This window comes from Somniosus microcephalus, chromosome 7 (genome assembly GCF_052327205.1).
Source record: "Somniosus microcephalus isolate GS21.2 chromosome 7, FLI_Smic_1.0, whole genome shotgun sequence".
NCBI classification, from domain to species: Eukaryota; Metazoa; Chordata; class Chondrichthyes; order Squaliformes; family Somniosidae; genus Somniosus; species Somniosus microcephalus.
In genome coordinates this window covers 111,909,702-111,932,744 of record NC_140993.1, presented here as the reverse complement: position 1 = coordinate 111,932,744, position 23,043 = coordinate 111,909,702, and the positions used below count along the sequence as shown (strand labels likewise).

General features: G+C 43.7%; 1 protein-coding gene across 1 annotated transcript in view; it reads left to right on the top strand.

Annotated features, from left to right (window-relative positions):
• Window positions 1-23,043, top strand: part of kcnq3 (potassium voltage-gated channel, KQT-like subfamily, member 3) — a 201,011-nt gene that overhangs the window by 92,698 nt on the left and 85,270 nt on the right. The window contains exons 7-8 of the mRNA XM_085992847.1: window positions 3,577-3,671; window positions 15,388-15,414. Coding sequence (XP_085848973.1) covers window positions 3,577-3,671; window positions 15,388-15,414 — 122 coding nt within the window. The remainder of the gene's footprint in view (window positions 1-3,576; window positions 3,672-15,387; window positions 15,415-23,043) is intronic.

The following is a 23,043-nucleotide window of genomic DNA, read 5'->3' as shown; positions in this document are numbered from 1 at the left end:
AAGGATTCTTAACCTTCATTTTTGTATTTTAAAATAAATTCACAACCATTGAATATCATAGATTTGTTTTCCAGAGTTGCAGTAGTACCAATTGAAAAGTGAAAGACAGGTTATGACATTATGGGGTGTACCCTTCATCAAAAATATCACAACCTGTCTTTTCTCTTTAAAGTTGCTACCTTACCAGCTGTGTATTTTTTGTTTTTATTTCAGATTTCTAGCATTTGCAATTTTTAATCTTTTTTTATTTTGCAGTAGTACCACTAATATCCTGGTGATGGCAGTATTTAGCTGTTGGACGTATTGGTTTGCCAGCACTTCAGTGATGATACAAGCACAGTACTCTGATTCTAAACTTGTATTAACAATCCTACTTTGTGTAACAATTTCATCAACATGAAAAGTTACAAAAATATAGGGACCCACAAAAACTCAGTGGCCTTTAGTATTTAATATTCTTCAAATTGGACTGAACTTCACTGCAATTTAAACTTTTCTAACAACTGGTATGTAAGACTTGACTTAATTTCATCTATACTCCAGTTATTGCATGCAAACATACAGACATATACAGGCACAGACACACGTAGAGACATGCACAGACACACACACAGACACACACACAGGCACACACACACACAGGCACACAGAGGTGGACTGGTGCACCGCAGTGCTTTCAGACCTGACAAACAAATGTTTGGTCTGTGATGCTTTTGATGAGATAAAAAGCAGGGATGACAGTCAAAGTTTCAGCACACACACCCAACCTCTGGAGCCCCCAGATGGGTCCCTGATTGGGGTGGCCTACTCCACCTGTGGGAAATGGGAAGAACTGGCATAGCTGCTTAGCACGACTGCCCATTGATGGAGTAACAGTGAGAATAGACATAGGCCTAAATATTCGGTTGCTTTGCGCCTCCCGTCATCGGCGTGCACAGCGTCCCGCTCGCGTCCCGGTTGCGATCTTCGGTAGCGCTCCCTGACTTACCGGGCGCCGCTAATTAAAGCGAAGGTGCCGGGCGGCCATTTTTGTTGCTGGCCGCCTGCCAGCACCTGCCCCCATTGCCGTCCACGGCCTCCTGACCAGCCCCCCCTCCCGCGGCGTGCCGGCTGCACTCCGTGAGCCCGGCACTTCTCTTGAGTGCCGGGCTCTTTTGCCGGCATTCCCGCTCCCTGGTGGCCCAGCTGAGCCCCGGGTCGCGCTATGTTAGGCCCCCTCCTTTTTAATAAGGGGAGGAAGGCCTGCAGTACCGCGGCGCGACGTGCCACAGAGCATGACGCTGTGGCACATAGCGCTGAGATATTCACTCGCAGCACCCCAAGAGGGAGGTGGGGGCGCTTCCAGTAGCACCCCGCTTCTTTCGGCTGTGGGGGGCACTAATTTTTTCGGGGAGATACTTTGAAGTTAGCACCCCAGAGGGGGCGCGACTCAATTTTTCCCCCATAGAGTAGACCAGAGCCCAGAGCAACTCATTCTCCCAACTGGTAGATGGTGCACGGTGAAAACCATTCCTCCAGGGCCAATAAAATTGGAGTCAAAGAAAAGGGGGTATCTTACTGGATCCTATATGGCAAACTGAAATTTTTACAGCTTTCCTCATGAAATCCTGTTGGAAAATTAGAAAAACGACATATTTTTGTACCTGTCATCTACGCTGCGACCATCTGTGTATCAGTTCCTTCTTTCTCATTGGCTAACCGTCTGCATTTTCTCCTCTTTAGTTGCTTATTTTCTACTTTCGTTATTCACCAATCATATTGCACAAAATCTTTCTCCCAATTTCAGTTTTCTCCACAGTCACATTTTACTAAAAATACATTTCCTAATAACATTCCAGGAAAATAATTCTCCGATTATATAGCTGTTATGACAACATCTCACTCATCCAACAATAAAGTAAAAGTTATCATACAACAAATGTGAAAAATTAACAAAAAGAAATCACAAACTTACCAATAAACTTGACGCCAGTAACTCTACCCTCCATCACAAGTAGTACAATGGAAATTGCTAGGCCTCTGAGAATCCCAGTCTCCCGCTGGATCCTCCTTGGAGCAAATGTCCTTGTAAGATTTGTATTAAATTTACCCATCTGCATTCCCAGGGCTACAATTTCCAGAAACCACTGCAACTTTCTTTAGCAGAAGAAATCCCAGAAGCCACAGCTCCCTTCCTCCTCAAAAGGCATTTGTCTGCTCCAGCATTGGTTACTGTTGTTTCCATGTATGAATCCAAAAAAATTGTTTTTCTGAAATACCATTTAGAAATGTTTGTTTTGAAAGAACTGGACAAAATTGTATTACATTTTGTCTATCTTCCGCTCAGTACCTAGTGCCAGGACTACAATTCCACAGAGCTACCATTTGGCCCAGGCGCCCCTGGAGCTGCAGTGTATTTTTCCTGTCTCAATATCTAAACATACAGGCAATGACACTGTCTGACCAATGGCTCGTATTTTCCGATCACAGGCCTCCCGCGGGCGGAGACCTGCGATCTGGAAAAATCTGTGCCCTTACCTGAGGGCTCCCGGGACGCACACGCTTCCGCTCCTGGGCCTCACCAAACTTGAAGTGCGCAGGGCCCACGTATCCCAGGGATGCATGTAGTTCTCAGCGTCCCTGGGATCACGTGGGCCAGGGGGAGCCAATCACAGAAGGGAATCTCCCTTCATACATTTGACAGGAAGAACTGTCAAATATATGAATGGAGATCAATGAAAAAACATAGTAAAACTTTAAATACATTTTTTTTAATCACATTTTTAAAATGACTTGAAATTACAATAAATTAAGTATTTTAAACAAAAATGTAATTTTTTTGAAAAAAATAATTAAAGTTTTTTACGGGGCTAAAACTAAACGTACCTTTTTAAAAAGTATTTTTAAATGATAAATCAGTGGAAAAAAAAATATTTAAAAAACTTTTTTCAACTCTTATCCTGGTAAAAGCAGGCCTTACGCTTTTACCAGGCGTAAGAATTGTAAGGGTTTTCTGTGGGCAGAGGGTCTCCAAAAAGCGGAACTATCCGCCCGCAGAGGCCCTTCTCCAGGGCAGCTGGAGAATCTGTCAAGAGCATTCTTGACAGATCGGAAATGCCAGTTTTCAACGCATATGCTTCGCATGCCTGAAACCGGCATTTCCAATGTCCCTACAAGTGGGTACACAGCGCGTACCCACCCATAGGGATCGGAATATCTGGGCCAATATATTTTAGCCAGACAAAATATCCTAACTCGATGCTGAAAGTGGGAAGTGTACTCCATCTGAACTGTCGGCAATGCTCTTTGTCTCCTGACCTTATTCTTGACAGCCAGATTAACTACTTCTGCTCATGAGTTGTCCCGAGATGAGCACTTCATGTGACTGTGTTCTTCCAGTTTATATTTGGTGTGTGCTCCATTTCAAACCTGCATGTCCCCCAACCTGCTGTGTGCAATCCCATGGGAGATTGACGGCAAGGCTAAAGGCACATTGCATTAAATTCTAAAGTTATGAGGGAGAACTTTTGTAGAAAACAATATTGATTGACATTGTCTTTTGTAAAATCTTCTTTTCCATGTTTTGTTTTGATACAGACTGCATGGAGATTTTACACCACGAACCTCAACCGGAGTGATCTTGGTGCCACATGGAGATATTACGAAACTGTCATAGCAATTCCTTTCTTCAGGCATGTATGCTACTGCTCAGTTCAACTCTGCAAACAAAAAATGCACAATTCACTGACTTTTTATTAATTTTTTTTTTTCACTTTCATTCCCTTCCCAAGTTGATCGTTTATCTTAAAACTTTAATGTGCATGGCATTATTATGCTCCTGATGAGAATTCAGTTTGCGTAGCAACATGGAAGCCAGTTTTTGAAGGTCTTGAATACCTGAAAAAGTAGGTACATGGGTCATTCATTTTCCACATTTTTATTACTATGTTTTGTTTGAGTTATATTTTCATGTCTGTCTCAATTGTAATTTAATTTATCAATTATAACAACCTGATTAATTTTAAACTTACAAAGCAACAAACAGGAATTCTCATATATAAAATAAACAACACTCTCAAAATGGAGAATTTAAAGCTGTGAAACCGTACAATTTTCTTTATTTAATTCTAAAGTTCTTTCCAAATTACTCTCAAAAAATAACAAGTCAGCCCTATTCTTTTTAATTATAAGTGCAAAGCTGGTGTATTACCTGAGTAGAGTTGGATCTAACACTCAGCCAGTATGGCCAGCAGAATATAGCTCTGTGTTAACAACTACAATATTCTACTTTATTGTTTCTTAATAATAGCATTTGAATTGATTCTTTTCAAATTAAGATTACTTTGGGAAGCAATGAAAACTTGTGGGTATTGTAAGTTTAATAATGTCATCGGGAAACCATTTCCAACATTAAAACAATGTGATTTAAAAATACATTTTAGGCCCATTTAAGCAGCAATTGTTTTACAGAAATAACAGTGTAAAATTTCCACGTGGGTTCTTCAGATCTCCTGCCTTAACATCGGCAGAAACCCCAGGGAAACGACGTAAGTGGCTGTTAATTTTACAGCAGATGATTTGGAGAACCTCTGCGGAAATTCTACTCCATCTGCTTTTTTTCAGCATCTCCCACATTTGAACATTAATTTTACCTATAAAGATTAGAAGGTTTTACCAGGGTAAACATCGCAGTAAATGTTACCGTAGAAAAATATTAAACTTAAACAGTTCTGACAATCGGAAGCTTTTGTTGTAGGTTTACCTGGTGAGCTTTTATGGGAGGGGGGAGACAATCTCTGTGTTAAATTCTGAATACGCAGGTTACAAAATGCTGTTGACGAATCTGAAGTACCGTTAGCTCAGTTTTTACACCTCCAATGGTGTGCAAGCCTTTTATTACTTTTTTTAAAGTACAGAAGTCATTTACATTATATAAATCACTTGCACATCTCCACTTACACATCTCTCTTTGTGCGGTTTGACTCTTGAGATTCTCAAGAAAGCTGCTAATCTCAGCAGGCAGACAGACACAAAAATCTCTGCTCGTGCTATTTTACAAGAGATCACTCAAAAATAAAGCCAGAAAATACTGGAAATATACAGCAGGGCCATCAGCATCTCAAAAAGGGAAAAGACAGGTAAACATTTTGGCAGAGATCCTTTATCAGAACCCCTGTCGACACTGGAAAGTATCAAGTGCTGACATTGATGAACAGCATGATGTGGACATTCAAGGCTCTGTTTATTTTATTAATAATCAGGATTAAAATAGGTTGCATTTCAAACTGAAATGAGTAATTATTACACGTAGGAGATCATTTTGACTTCGGGTGATGGTGAATCAGCAGGCCATTTTACACCTCTCACGATTTTTATTTCTGTTGACTTCATCGGCAGTGATGTAAAGTTGTCTGCCGATTCGCTATCATCCATTTTACACTATCGCCCAAAGTCAAAATAACCTCTCTAATGTGTGGCACTGGGCAGGTCTGGGGAATCCAAAGTTACGTTTTGGTTGTTGGAGCTAAGGGGGTTAGTGATTTGAGTTGGTTAGAGTGCATCAAGCGGGAATGGTGTCTGCACCTTCTTGTATTTCCTCAGCCCTACGCACAGTTTATGCATCCCCGAATCTAATTGGTAAATGTCCTACAAGTGATTTGTTATGGGGGGATGTTTGTTGTACCACTGCTGGGGAATGCACCTTCATGCTGCCAGGACTGAGACCTGCACCAGTCTGCATGCAGTAAGGGTTCCTTGCCATGCTTTGCAGTAAGTGAAGTTAAGGATAGTATTAGGTTAAAAGAAGAGACTATAATGTTGTGAAGAATAATAGTAAGCCTGAAGAATGGGAGAGCTTTAGAAACCAGCAAAGGATGACCAAAGAATTCATAAAAATGGAGAAAATAGAATGAGAGTAAACTAGCAAGAAATATAAAAACAGATTGTAAGAGCTTCTACATGTATGTAAAAAGGAAGAGAGTAGCAAAAGTAACCATTGGTCCCTTAGAGGCTGCGAAAGGAGAAATTGTAATGGGGAATAAAGAAATGGCAGTGACATTCAACAAATATTTTGTATCCATCTTCACAGTAGAAGACACAAAAAGCATACCAAAACTAGTGGGGAACCAAGGGGCTAATGAGACTGAGGAGCTTTAAGTAAATAACATCAGTAGAGAAAAAGGACTTAAGAAACTAATGGGACTAAAAGTCGACATTTCTCGTGGACCTGATGGCCTACATCCTAGGATTCTAAAACAGGTAGCTGCAGAGATAGTGGATGCATTGGTTCTGATCTTCCAAAATTCTCTAAATTCTACAATGGTCCCAGCAGATTGGAAGGTAGCAAATGTAACCCTGCTATTCAAGAAAGGAGGGAGAGAGAAAATAGGGAACTACAGGCCAGTTAGCCTGACATCAGTCATCGGGAAAATGCTGGACTCCATTATTAAGGCAGTGGTAACAGGGCACTTAGAAAATCATAATATGATTAGGTAGAGTCAACATGGTTTTTATGAAAGGGAAATCGTGTTTTACAATTTTATGAGTTTTTTGAGGATGTAACTAGCAAGGGGAACAGTGGATGTAGTATATTTGTATTTCCGAAAGGCATTTGATAAGGTACCACATAAAAGGTTGTTATGCAAGATAAGGGCTCATGGGGTTGGGGTAATATACTAGCATTGATAGAGGATTGGTTAATGGACAGAAAATGGAGAGTAGGGATAAACGGGTCATTTTCTGGTTGTTAGGCTGTAACTAGTGGGATGCCGCAAGGATCAGGTCTTGGGCCTCAGCTATTTACAATCTATGTTGTAGGGACTGAACATAAGGTATCCAAGTTTGCTGACAATACAAAGCTAGGTGGAAAAGAAAGCTGTGAGGAGGACACAAAGAGCCTGCAAAGGGATATAGACAGGTTAAATGAGTGGGCAATAAGGTGGCAGATGGAGTATAATGTGGGGAAATGTGAGGTTATTTGCTTTGGTAGGAAGTATAGAATTTTTTTTTTTAAATGGTGAGAAACTTTTAAATGTTGGTGTTCAGAGAGATTTGGGTGTCCTTGTACAGGAAGCACAGAGAGTTAGCATGCAATTAGGAAGGCAAATGGCATGTTGGTCTTTATTGCAAGGGGGTTGGAGTACAAGAGTAAGGAAGTCTTGCTACAACTGTACAGGGCTTTGGTAAGACCATACCTGGAGTACTGTGCACTTCTTATCTAAGGAAGAATACACTTGCCTTAGAGGCAGCGCAATGCAGGTTCACTAGATTGATTCCTGGGATGAGAGAGTTGTCCTATAGGAGAGATCGAGTAGATTGGGCCGATACTCTCCGGAGTTTAGAAGAATGAGAGGCGATCTAATTGAAACATACAAGATTCTGAGGGGTATTGACAGGATAGATGCTGAGAGGTTGTTTCCCCTGGCTGAAGAGTCTAGAACTAGGGGGCATAGTCTCAGGATAAGGGGTTGGCCATTTAAGACTGAAATGAATTTCTTCACTCAGAGGGTTGCGAATCTTTGCAACTCTCTACCCCAAAGGACTGTGGTTGCTGAATCGTTGAATATATTCAAGGCTGAAATAGATACATTTTTGGATTCTTGGGGAGTCAAGGGATATGGGGATCGGGCGGGAAAATGGAGTTGAAGTCAAAGATCAGCCATGATCTTATTGAATGACGGAATAGCCTCGAAGGGCTGTATGCCCGATTCCTGCTCCTCATTCTTATGTTCTTATCTTATAAATATTTTATGCTATGGAAATTTTCACTTTTTGTGTGTGTCTAAACATTTAGCATTTCCTTTGAGTGTGATAATGAAATATTACATGAATAGTCAAATGTTGTACAAATAGGATATTCACAAGTACAGGCAGTTGAATTTCCACCTAAAACATTTTGCTTCAGAGTTTACCAGGCAGCTTGTGACATTCATGGCTTTCGAATGCTGTGGTGTTTCTTAAATCTTTTTGGGCGAAGCAGAAAATAAATGCTTCATAATGACATAATTTGGCTTTATTCCAACGGTCCCATAAAGTTTGACCCATTCTACGCTTCTCTGAATTCAGTCAGTAATTGTTTAAAATACATCCTCCAATTTTGGCCATTATTTCAATTTTTTTTTTGCTTTTTTTTCCCTCCCCCATATGGGGTATATTCTGGATACGTTTTCCTGTGTTTTTGCTGTAATTTTTTCATCCTGCTTATTTTACACCTTGCAGTCAAGAGGGTGGGAACTTGACCCACTACCAATGTCCTCATAACTGACCACTGTAAGATAATCAAGAGTGACTCGCCCCTATGTTTTGCCCCTCTCCGATTGGGCCAGCTTGGAAACTGATTGCAGCGGTGCTTGAGCCTGTGGTAGAGCTTTAATTAGATGACACTCAGCACACTGTGTCACCACACATCTGAACAATTTTGAAATGTCATGTCAGCAGGGTATGGAGTAGAAATACAAATTGTGCTTGTAGAGCAAACATAAGGCTTCAAATTTACAAAGAAGATACTGTGGGTTTCTCGTTAGTGAAAGATTCAGCACAGAGGGCACATTCTGGAGCAGGAACACAACCCACAGGTTCACATTAGATGCTGCAAAGCACACCAAGAATTTTTAATTCCTTTATCGCTTGTTTAATCTCTTGGACATTTTTTTTTATCCCTTATTATGTTTCAAGCACTATAATAATCCACGAACTAAACAGAAATATGGGGCTATTGTTTGGAATATTATAGTGTTTTCACTGTGTAAATTCTGTCCTTTGCCTCTTATTGATTCTTTAATCAGTAGTTTTTAATATATGTATTGGAATTATGATGTGTTGTTTTAATAATAAGTGAATTAACACATTTGTGTGAAGTTTCTTCGGTGATTTTAATGAAGAAGTTAAACTTCATTAATAAGACAGAGGAAAACATGCAAATGTGTCAATGAGCTAAGTACCAATATCACGCAGCACAATTTCAACACATCTGTTACGGGAAATGTGTTTATATTTGTGATAGAACTGTAATATTTTGCACTTTTATTGTGTGCTTCACATAACAAGATAACCCAAGCTTATTATGGAGGGTGGGAATTAGGAGCCCCGAATAGGAAGGAGAGAAGCTTGGGCAGGGTCAAAAGCAAAATCGGTAGCTTTGCATGTGGATTTTGAAGGTAAGGAGAGAAGCAGAGGGATTTAGGAAGAGAATTTCAAAGTGCAGATGTATGATGCCTAAAACCTCTACCGTCAGTCATGGAGCAAAAAGATGCAGCGATAGTGCAGATCCTAGTTGGAATAGCATAAGATGTATGATGGGCTATACGGTTGGAGAAGATTGCATACTTAGGGAGAAGAAAACCTATGAGGGATCTGAAAACTAGGACAGGGATTTTAAACTGAATGCACTGGGGGATGCGGAGCAACAAGGATAGGGAGATATGTGTGTGGAATAGGATACAAGCAGCAGAGTTCTGGATGAGGTGGAGTTCATGTAAGGTAGCGCTTGGGAAGTCAGTGAGGAGATTGCTGGAGAAATAAAACTGGGGATACAAAGGCATAGGTCAGAGTTCAGTGGGTTGACTATGATGCGTCTTTGTGATGGACTGGATGTGGGTCATGTAGCTCAGCTCAAGGCCAAACAGGTTGCTAAGGTGCAGACTGTCAGGTTGAGTCTGAGTGAGTACCTTGGGAGAGCGCATTGAGGTAGGAGCACAACAGGATGACTCTTGCTGATGTTGAATTAGAACAAGTGAATCTAGTCTTTGCCAATAGCGAGGTACATCTCCTTGCTGCAAACCAGATTTTCCAATGCGTGCTCGCAGTGTGTGAAGTACCTTGTCATCAGTAAGAACTCAGGAAAAATTATCCTGCTGTGTCTTATCTATTCTTTTCTTTAATGTTAATAGCAATAGATTTCCATTTTCTAGGTGGGCAAGAGACGGTTGGAAAGAAAGTGACTAGATTCAATTTTGATTTGTTAAGAGCTATTAAGCCTTTTTACAGATAGACACTTAGTTCATAAAAAAAGGTTGAGTACTGTACTTACATTTTGTCTGAAAACAGACAAGCTAGGGATTACTGTTGGTGATATTAATGGATAGACACTTAATATGTTTGTATGACATTTTAATACTCAATTATAGACAAATTAGATTTAAAACAGAGTTGCTACACAATTCCATTCATTCTAACAGAATCATAAAGTGCACATGACCTGCCCCTTTATAGTAGGCATAAAAGGTTAGAAACACTCCAGCATTTCAGTAAGAGTCTTCTTAAAGAGGAACTTAGGTATTTTTAGTTTGCAACATATTGATGAAATGGGTACAGTCCCTATCGCTTATAGCAGGCACGTTGGTGTCAACGCGATTTGTCAGCTATACGCGGTGAATGATGTAATCGAAAAATTAAAAAAGAGTAATCGCCTCCTTCCAAAGGTAAAGATCGTGCAAAGTCCAAGACACGTTGATCTCAGTCCAGCCTTCAGTTCCCAGCCGGCTGTGTTCACCGCCTGCTCCACAAAGGTCATTATGCCGAGCGCGCCGGGGCTGAGACCCCAGTCTACTTGGCTGCCGTTCTCGAGTACCTGAGGGCCGAGAACCTGGAGGTGGCGGGCAACGCGGCCCGGGGCAACCGTCATCCCCTGCCACTTGCAGCTCGCCATCCGCAATGATGAGGAGCTCAGCAAGCTGCTGGATGGTGTCACCATCACGCAGGGCGGCGCCCTGGCCAACTTCCAGGCCATGTTCTTGCCCAAGAAATCCGGCTCTAATCTGGTGGTGGCAAAACAGCCAGCAAGAAGGGCTCACAGCAGTCGCAGGAGTACTAGAGGCCCTGTGGGGAGACCAGAGGTCGCAGGGCTGCCTGATCCAAGTCACGGAAATCATGAAAGGGCAAAAAAAAACTGAGGTCACCATTTACATACAGACGCATCACTACGCTAACCGTCCTTTAACGAGGTGCGAACAGCTAATTGAAGCTGCTTGAACACCCAAAATAGTCGGTGCGCTTAATGAGATTCAAGCGGTGTCTTTGTAATTGACTCCTATGGTGATGGCAAATGGTGCTCCTTTCTGCTCGAGTATTTGGAGGTGAAAGAAGAGGATGGAAGAAGCAAAATGAGAGGTTTGTTTGTACTAGAATTGCACTGTCTAAACCCATCATTACCCATGCAGCCACTTAAAGACCCTGAAATAGCTTCAGGGAATGTCTGAAGCGAACTGCCTGAGGTTCTTCTCAAAAAGGCAGCGAAGGAGTGGTGCCACCTGCTCAATCTGACCTGCAGACAACCTCCACCACAGAGACAAACTTCCATTTTCGTCACACGAATCTCCCTTTAACACTACCAGAAAGGGATATTTATGTGGGACCCTTGCTCACAGACTGGAAAATATCTGTACGGGATGGGTGAATGCCAACTAACTTTACTATGGATCCAAGTGGATTAAAACTGCCAGTAATAGTCACAATAAAATACAAAAGGTGTTGGCACAGGTGGAAATCCTGCATATCAACCTGCAACTGACACCAAAGCCAACCTCCATGCAATAACACAAATAGCATTTGTGATTATGTCCATCGTATTTCAAACTTTATCGTTTTAAATGCAAAATCAGAAATATGTTGATTGTTTTTATTCATTCCTGGCATGTGGGCATCGCTGGCAATGCCAGCATTTATTGCCCATCCCTAATTGCCCTTTAGAAGATGGTGGTGAGCCGGCTTTTTGAACCGCTGCAGTCCGTGTAGTGAAGATCCTCCCACAGTGCTGTTAGGTAAGGAGTTCCAGCATTTTGATCCAGCGACGATGAAGGAACGTCGATATATTTCCAAGTCAGGATGGTGTGTGACTTAGAGGGGAGCTTGCAGGTGGTGGTGTTCCCATGCGCCTGCTGCCCTTGTCCTTCTAGGTGGAAGAGGTCGCGGGTTTGGGAGATACTGCCGAAGAAGCCTTGGCGAGTTGCTGCAGTGCATCTTGTAGATGGTACACACTGCAGCCACGGTGCGCCGGTGGTGGAGGAAGTGAATGTTTAAGGTGGTGGATGGAGTGCCAATCAAGCGGGCTGCTTTGTCCTGGATGGTGTCGAGCTTCTTGAGTGTTGTTGCAGCTGCACTCATCCAGGCAAGTAGAGAGTACTCCATCACACTCCTGATTTGTGCCTTGTGGATGGTGAAAAGGCTTTGGGGAGTGAGGAGGTGAGACACTCACTGCAGAATACCCAGTCTCTGGCCTGCTCTTGTAGCCACAGTATTTTTGTAGCTGTTCCAGTTAAGTTTCCGGTCAATGGTGACCCCCAGGATGTTGATGGTGGGGGATTCGGCGAGGGTAATGTCGTTGAATGTCAAGGGGCGGTGGTTAGACTCTGTCTTGTTGGAGATAGTCATTGCCTGGCACTTGTGTGGCACGAATGTTACCCCTGACACTTATCAGCCCAAGCCTGAACGTCGTCCAGGTCTTGCTGCATGCGGGCATGGACTGCTTCATTATCTGAGGAGTTGCGAATGGAACTGAACACTGTGCAATCATCAGCGAACATCCCCACTTCTGACCTTATATTGGAGGGAAGGTCATTGATGAAGCAGCTGAAGTTGGTTGGGCCTAGGACACTGCCCTGAGGAACTCCTGCAGCGATGTCCTGGGGCTGAGATGATTGGTCTCCAACAACCACAACCAGCTTCCTTTGTGCTAGGTATGACTCCAGCCAGTGGAGAGTTTTCCTCCTGATTCCCATTGAGCCGTGCAACCAGGATAGTCCAAAGTTTGATCCCTGGTCTGTGCTCAGGTAATCCATTTCAGCCAAGGTGGTGGGAGGTGCTTGGTAATTACACTCCGTGTTCCTGCCTTAAGGGTGGGGAAAGTTGGCTGGAACCCCTGATAGAGGTACATGGGTAAAGATGTTGGGTGAGGACAGGATGCCCCCTGCACTAGATCAGGCTGGCAACATTTAGCGTCAAGCCTCATAAATGAATAATGGTGCTCTTGGGCGAGACACTAGTGGGTACCTCGCACCCAAGGAACTGTATCCCAAGGTATGAGAAAAAAAAATTAGCAATAAAATCTATATGTATAATTGTTTTAGAATCCGAATGTTTTTAAACATATTTTTACCCCAATTTAAAAGCTTTTTTTAAAAAACCTTGGCCTAGAAATTCGGTATAGCCGCGTTTGGGGCGCTAGTCCTGGCGATGCGCAGAGGCTAGCGCCAGGTGCAATTTAGCGCCACCTAGCACGATATTGGGTTGCAGCGCCCCTAAAGGTGATTGCGGCGCTAAATCAGGCGCTGCACGCTACTCTTAAGGCGCTAACCCGGTGGCGCAACCCAATTTCGCGGCGGCAGGGCGCAGCGAGGGTGCTGTCAATAATCACTTTCCCTGAGACACAGTGGCGTCAGCCAACTCTTAAAGGGGCAGGTCAATTGGCATCACCAGACGCACTCACTGCCTTGTAGGCCTTCAAAGCAGTGGGAGCCTACCTGTGGCGCACCAGCCTAGCAAGACATGGAAAGGGTGAGGCAGAGGGCGGAATGCCTCACTGATGGGGCATTGGATGCTTTGGTTGGCGCAGTGGAATCAAGGCCAAGGAAGATGGTCGGAATGTGATTTATGTTTTGGACAGTCTCCCGGGTGTGAGAGGCAGTTATGTGTCAGTGTATTAGTTTTGCTTTCTGTTGCCATAGCTTTCTCATGTTTGAAGGAACCACACTTTGTGTAATGAAACACTTTTTTCATTTACAATGGCCATGCCTGCTATTTACATGCATCTTGCCCTTCACAGGCTTGGGGGTATCAGACCAGTTCCATTCCTGTTTTTGGAATGGCAGCAAGCATTCCGTGAGAGGGGCCTAGAAGCTACTTCTGATCAGCCTCTGACGCGCAGCCTGAGAAGAGCCGCTCGCGTAGAAGTTCAGGCCAGCAGCCATCTTCTCAGCCGCCGACAGAGATGTCCTGCACCTTATCTAAGGCTGCAGATCTGGCTGAAGCAGCTGGCACAGCTCAGTCACCACCTCCTTTCTAAATCGCAGCCTTCTGACACATTGCTCCTCCGGCATGTTCATGTAGGAAAACTGCTGTCGGATAACCCTGCCAGCGTAAGGCCTGCTGTGGCGACGTCTGTTGGCCCTCCTCCGTCTGGCCATGCCCGCCCCCCTCTCCCTGCGTCTCAATGCCCTTTCCAGATGATTCAGCAGCAGGACGTTCCCCTCCAATGCAGCCCCCATAATAAGTGCCCACAGGAAGGTTCCCCGTTGTCAAGGCTCACCAACAGCAAGGTGATGGTCAGAAGGCTGAAGATCGTCTGCCTGCGCTGGCTCAGTGGTCAAATGGCTCTCAGTGTGCAGCTCAGCAACTCTTTGTAGCTCTCGAGGAAGTTGTGATCCAAAAATGGCTGCCGCTTTTAAACTACACCAGTCCCCTTTAAATAACGCTCCTCCAGCCCGAGAGCGACTTGGTAAGGCCCAGGTAAGCTGTCACTATTAGCGCCAGGTGCTAAGGAGGGGGGCGCCACTGAATTTCCGGTCCGGGGCACCCAAAAGGCGTTGCACACTCAAATGACGTCATAATCAGCCTGCGCCCATGAGCGGGCGCTAAGATTTAGCGCCAGCGCTAAAATTTAGCGCGGGCGTTAAATGCATGCTCAGTATGGGGCTAGGCGCCTTGCGCCCGTCCGGAAATTGGCTAGCGCCCCACTTCTCGGCCTCTTTAGGCGTTAATCGGTGGCGCTATCAACCGAATTTCTCCCCCCTTGTCTTTTAGATTTCTTCCTATGTTCATATGTAATTTTCACCTTTCCCTGTCCCAATTGGGTAGGCATGTTGTACTGCCAGGCCTCTCTCAATAGTGCGCTCAACTCAACCTGTATGAGTTAAATGGAAGGGGCCAAAACGAGTGGTTTGCTGACTTGCCACACCTCTTTGTTGGTGAAGCACTGACTTCCTCATCAGTGGTTCATCTGATGGTGTATGGCTGGGAGGAGCAATTTTGGGTAATTGTGAGCATGCACTGGTATCCGAGCACACCAAACAGCACTGTTGTAACATTTGTTATCAATTCCATTTTCAAGCTGGTTTGTAATCACTCCCAGTGTGTTCCATGAAGCCATGCATTAGAGTAGCCCATCTTTGACTACCTCGTCCATTTTAAAAGCTGCCTTACAATTGGGAACACATCTGGCTGCATGATTTCTCCATTCTAATTATCATGGATGGGAAATGAATGCTTAAGCTGCAGTTCTCACATTACTATAAGGACACACAGGTTTCATAAGGTTATTTTGTTTGAAGATTAAATGGAAGTTGTAAAATCTATTCAGTGCAAAAGTTTTATTTCTCTGTTCATTTTTAGAAGTTTAAATATAATCTAAGTCTCAGAGGCTGATTGCAGATTAATGCATTAATGCTGTCTTTTTTTTGCTCTTTTTTATATCTAAAGAAAAGATCAAGGGGATGAAGCTGCCAGGTTTGTTGATGTTTCTCTCTTTTTTTCATTTTTAATATGTAACTCATGAAAATATATAGAAGCTGCTTAAAGGAAGACTGCTAATTACAGGGCTTGGGTTCTTTCGGGTCATTTCTTTAGCTTCTTTGATTTTTAATTTCTAAGGAAAACAAATAAATTTCCCGCATTGTTGCTCACAGTGAGTCAATCATGCTGCATGATACAGTGGACCCACAATGCAATCTAGCAGTTACAGCCTGCAACAAAGCGTTACTGGGCCCTGTTTACATAGGAAATTCTGATTGTCTGAATCTGATTACAAAGGCATTTTCAATGTTGAATGTTCACATCAAACAGGAGATGTCTATGTGGGCAGGACATGCAAGCATACACAAGATTTTTAATATAATAACATGGTGAATTAGAAATGTACACAACAAATAATATTATCATGTACGCTCTGGGGGGGTGGGGGGAATTTTATTATGGGTAGCTATGAGTTAAACATAGTGGGAAGAATTTCTATGTTTACCATTTCCACAGGAGTAAAGTGCAGAATATCCAAGGAAGGAGCAGAGTATACCAAAGTTAATAATAATTAGGAGAGAAGTAACAGCAACAAATTCAGGAGTGTAGCTTAGCATTGCCAACCACTGTAGTCCATATTGCTGGTAGCAGTGGCAAAAGTATTAAAGTGCTTGACTCTCTGAGATATAGCATCAACATTTCTGTGATGTATTTATCCGTGAGCAGTGAACTGGGTAACATTGTAGGTGTCCCCAGTGCTAGCATGGAAGGAGCGTTATGGTATTCTTGGCTGTCACTGACAATGCTGCCTGTTTACTAAGGTATGTAATCAGGCGTAAGAATGATTAATAAGATTAATACTGGCATAATTGCTGGTTAAGGGAGAGCAAACTGTGGCCCAGAAATTCGATGATGCTATAGGTGTTTTACAGGTTTAAAATGGGCGCCTAAGGATTCAATATGGTGGGCAGCATGCACATGCTCATTCCGCACTGGAAGTGTGCTGCCTGCCATATTGGTAAAGGCTCTTCTGTAGGCATCCAGTGCAGGCATCTGAAACAGGCTTAGATCCTTTGCATATGAGAATAGAGGGCCTAAAGCCTGTTTCAGGCCCTCATTCCAAAATTGGTTTGCAACTGCAAGCGCTTGACATCCAAACCATCCGTCCTTAAAGGTACATTTTAACATTTTTACTTACCATATTAATTACTTATCCACATTAAATCCACGGGTCACTGCTGGCCATACTCTCATAGAGTGCTGTGCATTGAGTGCTGCTAGAGTTTGGTAAGAGGGAGATAAGTCATTTAAGTGTATTTTGTGAATTTTAGTGTGTTAAAAAGTTAATTATTTGAAGTGTGTTTAATTTTGAAGTATATATTAAACGATTGGGGAGTTTAACCCGGAAGTAGAATCTGGGTATAAAAGGGGCGGGACTAGTGCTTGCACGGAGTGCTGTGCATTGAGTGCTGCTAGAGTTTGGTAAGAGGGAGAGTTCGGGCAAGTGGGAGGTGAGGGTGTGTTTTTTGTTCTGTTTTCCTCACTCCCAGGCTTAGACAGCACTGCGGAGGCGGAGCAGCGAGATGAGTCAACCAAACAGGCCCCACAGACAGTATTCAAGGAGGAGGTTGGTGATCAGCTGGTTGGTTGGTTTTCTTCCTTCTCTTTTATTCCTTTAAGTTGGTAAGTCCTATTAAATAGTGGTGTAATAGTATCATCATCATCGGGGCAGAGCCCCTTCATAACTAATAATAATAAATGTAATTAATTACATAGATATGGGTGAACAGGTGATGTGTCACTGTTGCGAAATGTGGGAGCTGGTGGACCCCATTGAGGCTCACGGTGATTACATTTGCGATAAGTGTTTGCTGCTAGAGGAACTCAAGTTCCATGTTAAAGAGCTTGAGACCGAGCTTCAGACACTGCGACACATCAGGGAGGGAGAGAAGTTCCTGGACTCTATGTTTCAGGAGATGGTCACACCTATGAAGTTAATTACTGCAGATGTAGTCCGTGGTCAGGGACAGGACGGTGTGACTACGAGTGAGGAAGGTACAGGGATCCAGGATGTAGTGTTGAAGGAGACGCAGCCCTTGCTCTTGTCAAGCAGGATCGAGGTTCTTACTCCTTGTGAGGGCGGGAGCGGGGACTGCAGGGAGGATGAGCAACCTGGCCACAGCACCGTGGTACAGGGGGCCATTCAAGTGGAGGGAGTAAAAAGAAATGTTGTAGTGGTAGGGGATAGTATCATTAGGGGGATAGATAGAGTTCTCTGCAGTCAAGAGCGGGAGTCCCGAAGGCTGTGTTGCCTGCCCGGTGCCAGGGTTAAGGACATCTCTTCTGGGCTGGAAAGAAACTTGGAGGGGGAGGGGGAGGATCCAGTTGTCGTGGTCCATGTTGGTACAAACGACGTAGATAGGACAAGGAAGACGGTTCTGTTAAACGAATATGAGCAGCTAGGGGTCAAATTAAAAAACAGAACCTCAAGGGTAATAATCTCTGGGTTATTACCTGAGCCACGAGCGAATTTGGCTAGGATAAATAAAATTAAAGAGTTAAATGCGTGGCTCAAAGACTGGTGTGGGAGAAATGGGTTTTGCTTCTTGGGACACTGGCACCAGTACTGGGACAGAAGGGAGCTGTTCCGTTGGGACGGACTCCACTTGGCCACTGCTGGGACGAGAGTCCTGGCGAATCATATAACTAGGGCTGTAGAGAGGGCTTTAAACTAATTAGTGGGGGGGAGGTTTCTAGAGAGCAAATAATAGAAATGACAACAGAGAAGGTCATAGACTTAGGTAGCAGTGGGGGAATTAAAAAACAGAACGTGTCAGGAAGGGACAGAAGGTATGGAGTAAAAAGTAAAGTACTAAAAAGGGAAAAAAACAGGAACTAAGTGTTACAAAACATATTTGAAAGTTCTTTATCTGAATGCACGTAGCATTCGTAACAAAATGAATGAGTTAACGGCACAAATAACGACATATGGGTATGATCTTGTGGCCATTACAGAAACATGGCTGCAGGGTGACCATGACTGGGAATTAAACATACCCGGTTATTTAACATTCAGGAAGGACAGGCAGGAAGGGAGAGGAGGTGGGGTGGCTATGTTAATAAAGGAAGGAATCACTATAATACAGAGAAATGATATTGGGTCAAAGGAGCAGGATAGTGAAACAGTTTGGGTGGAGATAAGGAATAATAAGGGGGAAAAAACACTAGTGGGTGTAGTCTATAGGCCTCCGAACAGTTGCAACTCTGTTGGACGGAGTATTAATCAGGAAATAGTTGAGGCTTGTAATGAGGGAACAGCTATAATTATGGGGGATTTTAATTATCATATTAACTGGACAAATCAAATTGGGCAGAGCAGCCTTGAGGATGAGTTCATTGAGTGTATTAGGGATGGGTTTCTTGAGCAGTATGTAACTGAACCGACCAGGGGGCAAGCAACATTAGATTTGGTCCTGTGTAATGAGACAGGATTAATTAAAAATGTCCTAGTAAAGGATCCCCTTGGAATGAATGACCATAACATGGTTGAATTCCATATTCAATTAGAGGGTGAGAAGGTTGGATCTCAAACAAGCGTGCTGAGCTTGAATAAAGGAGACTATGAAGGTATGAGAGCGGAATTGATTAGAGTGGACTGGGAAAATAGATTAAAGGGTAAGACGGTACATGATCAGTGGTGTACATTTAAGGAGTTATTTTACAACTTCCAAAAAAAAAATATTCCATTGAGGAAAAAAGGGTGTAAAAGAAAAGATAGCCATCCGTGGCTAAGTAAAGTAATTAAGGATAGTATCCGACTAAAAACAAGGGCATATAAGGTAGCCAAATCTAGTGGGAGGATGGAAGATTGGGAAGTCTTTAAAAGACAGCAAAAAATAACTAAAAGATTGATTAAGAAAGGGAAGATAGATTATGAAAGTAAATTAGCAAAAAATATAAAAACAGACAGCAAAAGTTTCTATAGTTATATAAAAAGAAAAAGGGTGGCTAAAGTAAATGTTGGTCCCTTAGAGGATGAGACCGGGAAATTAATGGTGGGAAACATGGAGATGGCAAAAACGCTGAACAATTATTTTGTATCAGTCTTTACAGTAGAGGACACTAAGAATATCCCAACACTGGACAAACAGGGGGCTCTAGGGGGGGAGGAACTAAATACGATTAAACTCACTAAGGAAGTGGTACTTGGTAAAATAATGGGACTCAAGGCGGATAAATCCCCTGGACCTGATGGCTTGCATCCTAGGGTCTTGAGGGAAGTGGCGGTAGGGATTGTGGATGCATTGGTAATAATTTTCCAAAACTCCCTGGACTCAGCAAAGGTCCCGGCAGATTGAAAAATTGCTAATGTAACACCCTTATTTAAAAAGGGTAGGAGGCAGAAGGCTGGAAACTATAGACCAGTTAGCCTAACATCTGTGGTTGGTAAAATGTTAGAGTCCATTATTAAGGAGACAGTAACGGGACATTTGGATAAACATAATTTAATAGGACAAACTCAGCATGGTTTCATGAAGGGGAAGTCATGTTTGACAAATTTGCTTGAGTTCTTTGAGGAAGTAACATACAGGGTGGATAAAGGGGAACCAGTGGACGTAGTGTATTTAGACTTCCAAAAGGCATTTGACAAGGTGCCACACAAAAGATTATTGCTCAAGATAAAAAAATCACGGGATTGGGGGTAATATTCTGGCGTGGGTGCACGATTGGCTCTCTAACAGAAAGCAGAGAGTTGGGATAAATGGTTCGTTCTCAGATTGGCAACCAGTAACTAGTGGTGTTCCGCAGGGGTCAGTGCTGGGTCCCCAACTCTTTACAATCTATATTAACGATTTGGAGGAGGGGACCGAGTGTAACATATCAAAGTTTGCAGATGATACAAAGATGGGACGGAAAGCAGTGAGTGAGGAGGACATAAAAAACCTGCAAAGGGACATAGACAGGCTAAGTAAGTGGGCAGAGATTTGGCAGATGGCATACAATACTGGAAAGTGTGAGGTTATGCACTTTGGCAGGAAAAATCATAGAGCAAGTTATTATCTTAATGGCAAGAAACTGGAAAGTACTGTAGTACAAAGGGATCTGGGGGTCCTGGTGCACGAAACTCAAAAAGTTAGTATGCAGGTGCAGCAAGTGATCAAGAAGGCCAATGGAATGTTGGCTTTTATTGCTAGGGGGATGGAATATACAAACAGGGAGGTATTGCTGCAGTTGTCCAAGGTATTGGTGAGACCGCACCTGGAATACTGCATACAGTTTTGGTGTCCATACTTAAGAAAAGACATACTTGCTCTCGAGTCAGTACAAAGAAGGTTCACTCGGTTAATCCCGGGGATGAGGGGGTGGTCATATGAGGAGAGGTTGAGTAGATTGGGACTCTACTCATTGGAGTTCAGAAGAATGAGAGGCGATCTTATTGAAACATATAAGATTGTGAAGGGGCTAGATCGGGTGGATACGGTGAGGATGTTCCCAATGATGGGTGAAACTAGAACTAGGGGGCATAATCTTAGAATAAGGGGCTGCTCTTTCAAAACTGAGATGAGGAGAAACTTCTTCACTCAGAGGGTGGTAGGTTTGTGGAATTTGCTGCCCCAGAAAGCTGTGGAAGCTACATCATTAAATAAATTTAAAACAGAAATAGATAGTTTCCTAGAAGTAAAGGGAATTAAGGGTTACGGGGAGCGGGCAGGAAATTGGACATGAGTCTAGGTTCGGAATGGTCATGGCCCTGTGGGTAGTGGAGTGGGCCCAGGGGCCGTGTAGCCTGGTTCTGCTCCTACTGTGTTCTAATTCTGTGTTAGATTTCAGGAGATGGTTTTATTCCTGTTCCTGGCTGGGGTGGAGACCGCCTTTACAGAAGGTAAGTACTGTAGAAAATATAGGGACAGAGTGATCTCCTGGAAGAATTTCGATCGCCTAGATGGGTCGGAGAGGAATTTCCCAGATTTTTTTCTCCCAAATTGGCCATTGGGTCTTTTATCTGGCTTTTCGCCTCTCCCGGGAGATCACATGGGTTCGGGTGGATGGAGAGTGATAGAAGATTTGAGGTTAGGATCAGATCAGCCATGATCTTATTGAATGGTGGAGCAGGCTCGAGGGGCCGATTGGCCTACTCCTGCTCCTATTTCTTCTGTTCTTATGTTCTTATGAAACATAGAAGATAGGAGCAGGAGTAGGCCATTCGCCCCTGCTCCGCCATTCAATGCGATTATGGCTGATCATCCAAATTCAGTACCCGGTCCCTGCTTTCTCCCCATACCCCTTGATCCCTTTAGCCTTAAGAAATATATCCAACTCCTTCTTGAATATATTTAATGTATTGGCCTCCACTGCCTTCTGTGGTAGAGAATTCCACAGGTTCACCACTCTCTGGGTGAAGAAATTCCTCCTCATTTCTGTCCTAAATGGCCTACCCCTTATCCTTAGGCCGTGAACCCTGGTTCTGGACTCCCCGACCATTGGGCACATCCTTCCTGCATCTAGTCTGTCCAGTCCTGTCAGAATTTTCTAAGTTTCAATGAGATCCCCTCTCATTCTTCTAAACTCCAGCGAGTACAAGCCCAATCGACCCAATCTCTCCTCATACGTCATTCCTGCCATCCCAGGTATCAGCCTGGTGAATCTTCGCTGCACTCTTTCCATGGCAAGAACATCCTTCCTCAGATAAGGCAACCAAAACTGCACACAATACTCAAGATGTGGTCTCACCAAGGCCCTGTACAACTGCAGCAAGACATCCTTGTTTCTGTACTCAAACCCTCTCGCTACGAAGGCCAACATACCATTTGCCTTCTTAACCGCCTGCTGCACCGGCATGCTTACCTTCAGCGACTGGTGCACAAGGACACCCAGGTCTCGTTGCACTTCTCCTTCTCCCAATCTATTGCCATTCAGATAATAATCTGTCTTCCTGTTTTTGCCACCAAAGTGGATAACCTCACATTTATCCATGTTATATTGCATCTGCCATGCTTCTGCCCAATCACCCAACCTGTCCAAGTGGGAGTCAGTGGGCTTGTAGTGAATATTGGTCAATAACCTATACCCAGAGATGGAGATGGAGAAGTCGAGGAAGGGAAGGGAAGAGTCAGAGATGGACCATGTGAAGGTGAGGGAAGCGTGGAAATTGGAGGCAAAGTGAATGAAATTGTCAAGTTCAGGGCGAGAGCAGGAAACGGCACCGATACAGTCATCAATGTATCGGAAAAAGAGGTGAGGGAGGGGACCCGAGTAGGACTGGAACAAAGAGTGTTCCACATATCCCACAAAAAGGCAGGCATAGCTAGGACCCATGCGGGTACCCATAACAACACCTTTGATTTGGAGGAAATGAGTGGAGTTAAAGGAGAAGTTGTTCAATGTGAGAACAAGTTCAGCCAGGCGGAGGAAGGTAGTGGTGGATGGGGACTGGTCAGGCCTCTGTTCAAGGGCCTCTGTCCACAGCTACCTGAACTACACATCCTCCCACCCCGCCTCCTCTAAGGACTCTATTCCATTCTCCCAGTTTCTCCGTCTCCGCCGCATCTGCTCCGACGATGCCACCTTCCACACCAGTGCTTCCGACATGTCTTCCTTTTTCCTCAACTGCGGATTCCCCTC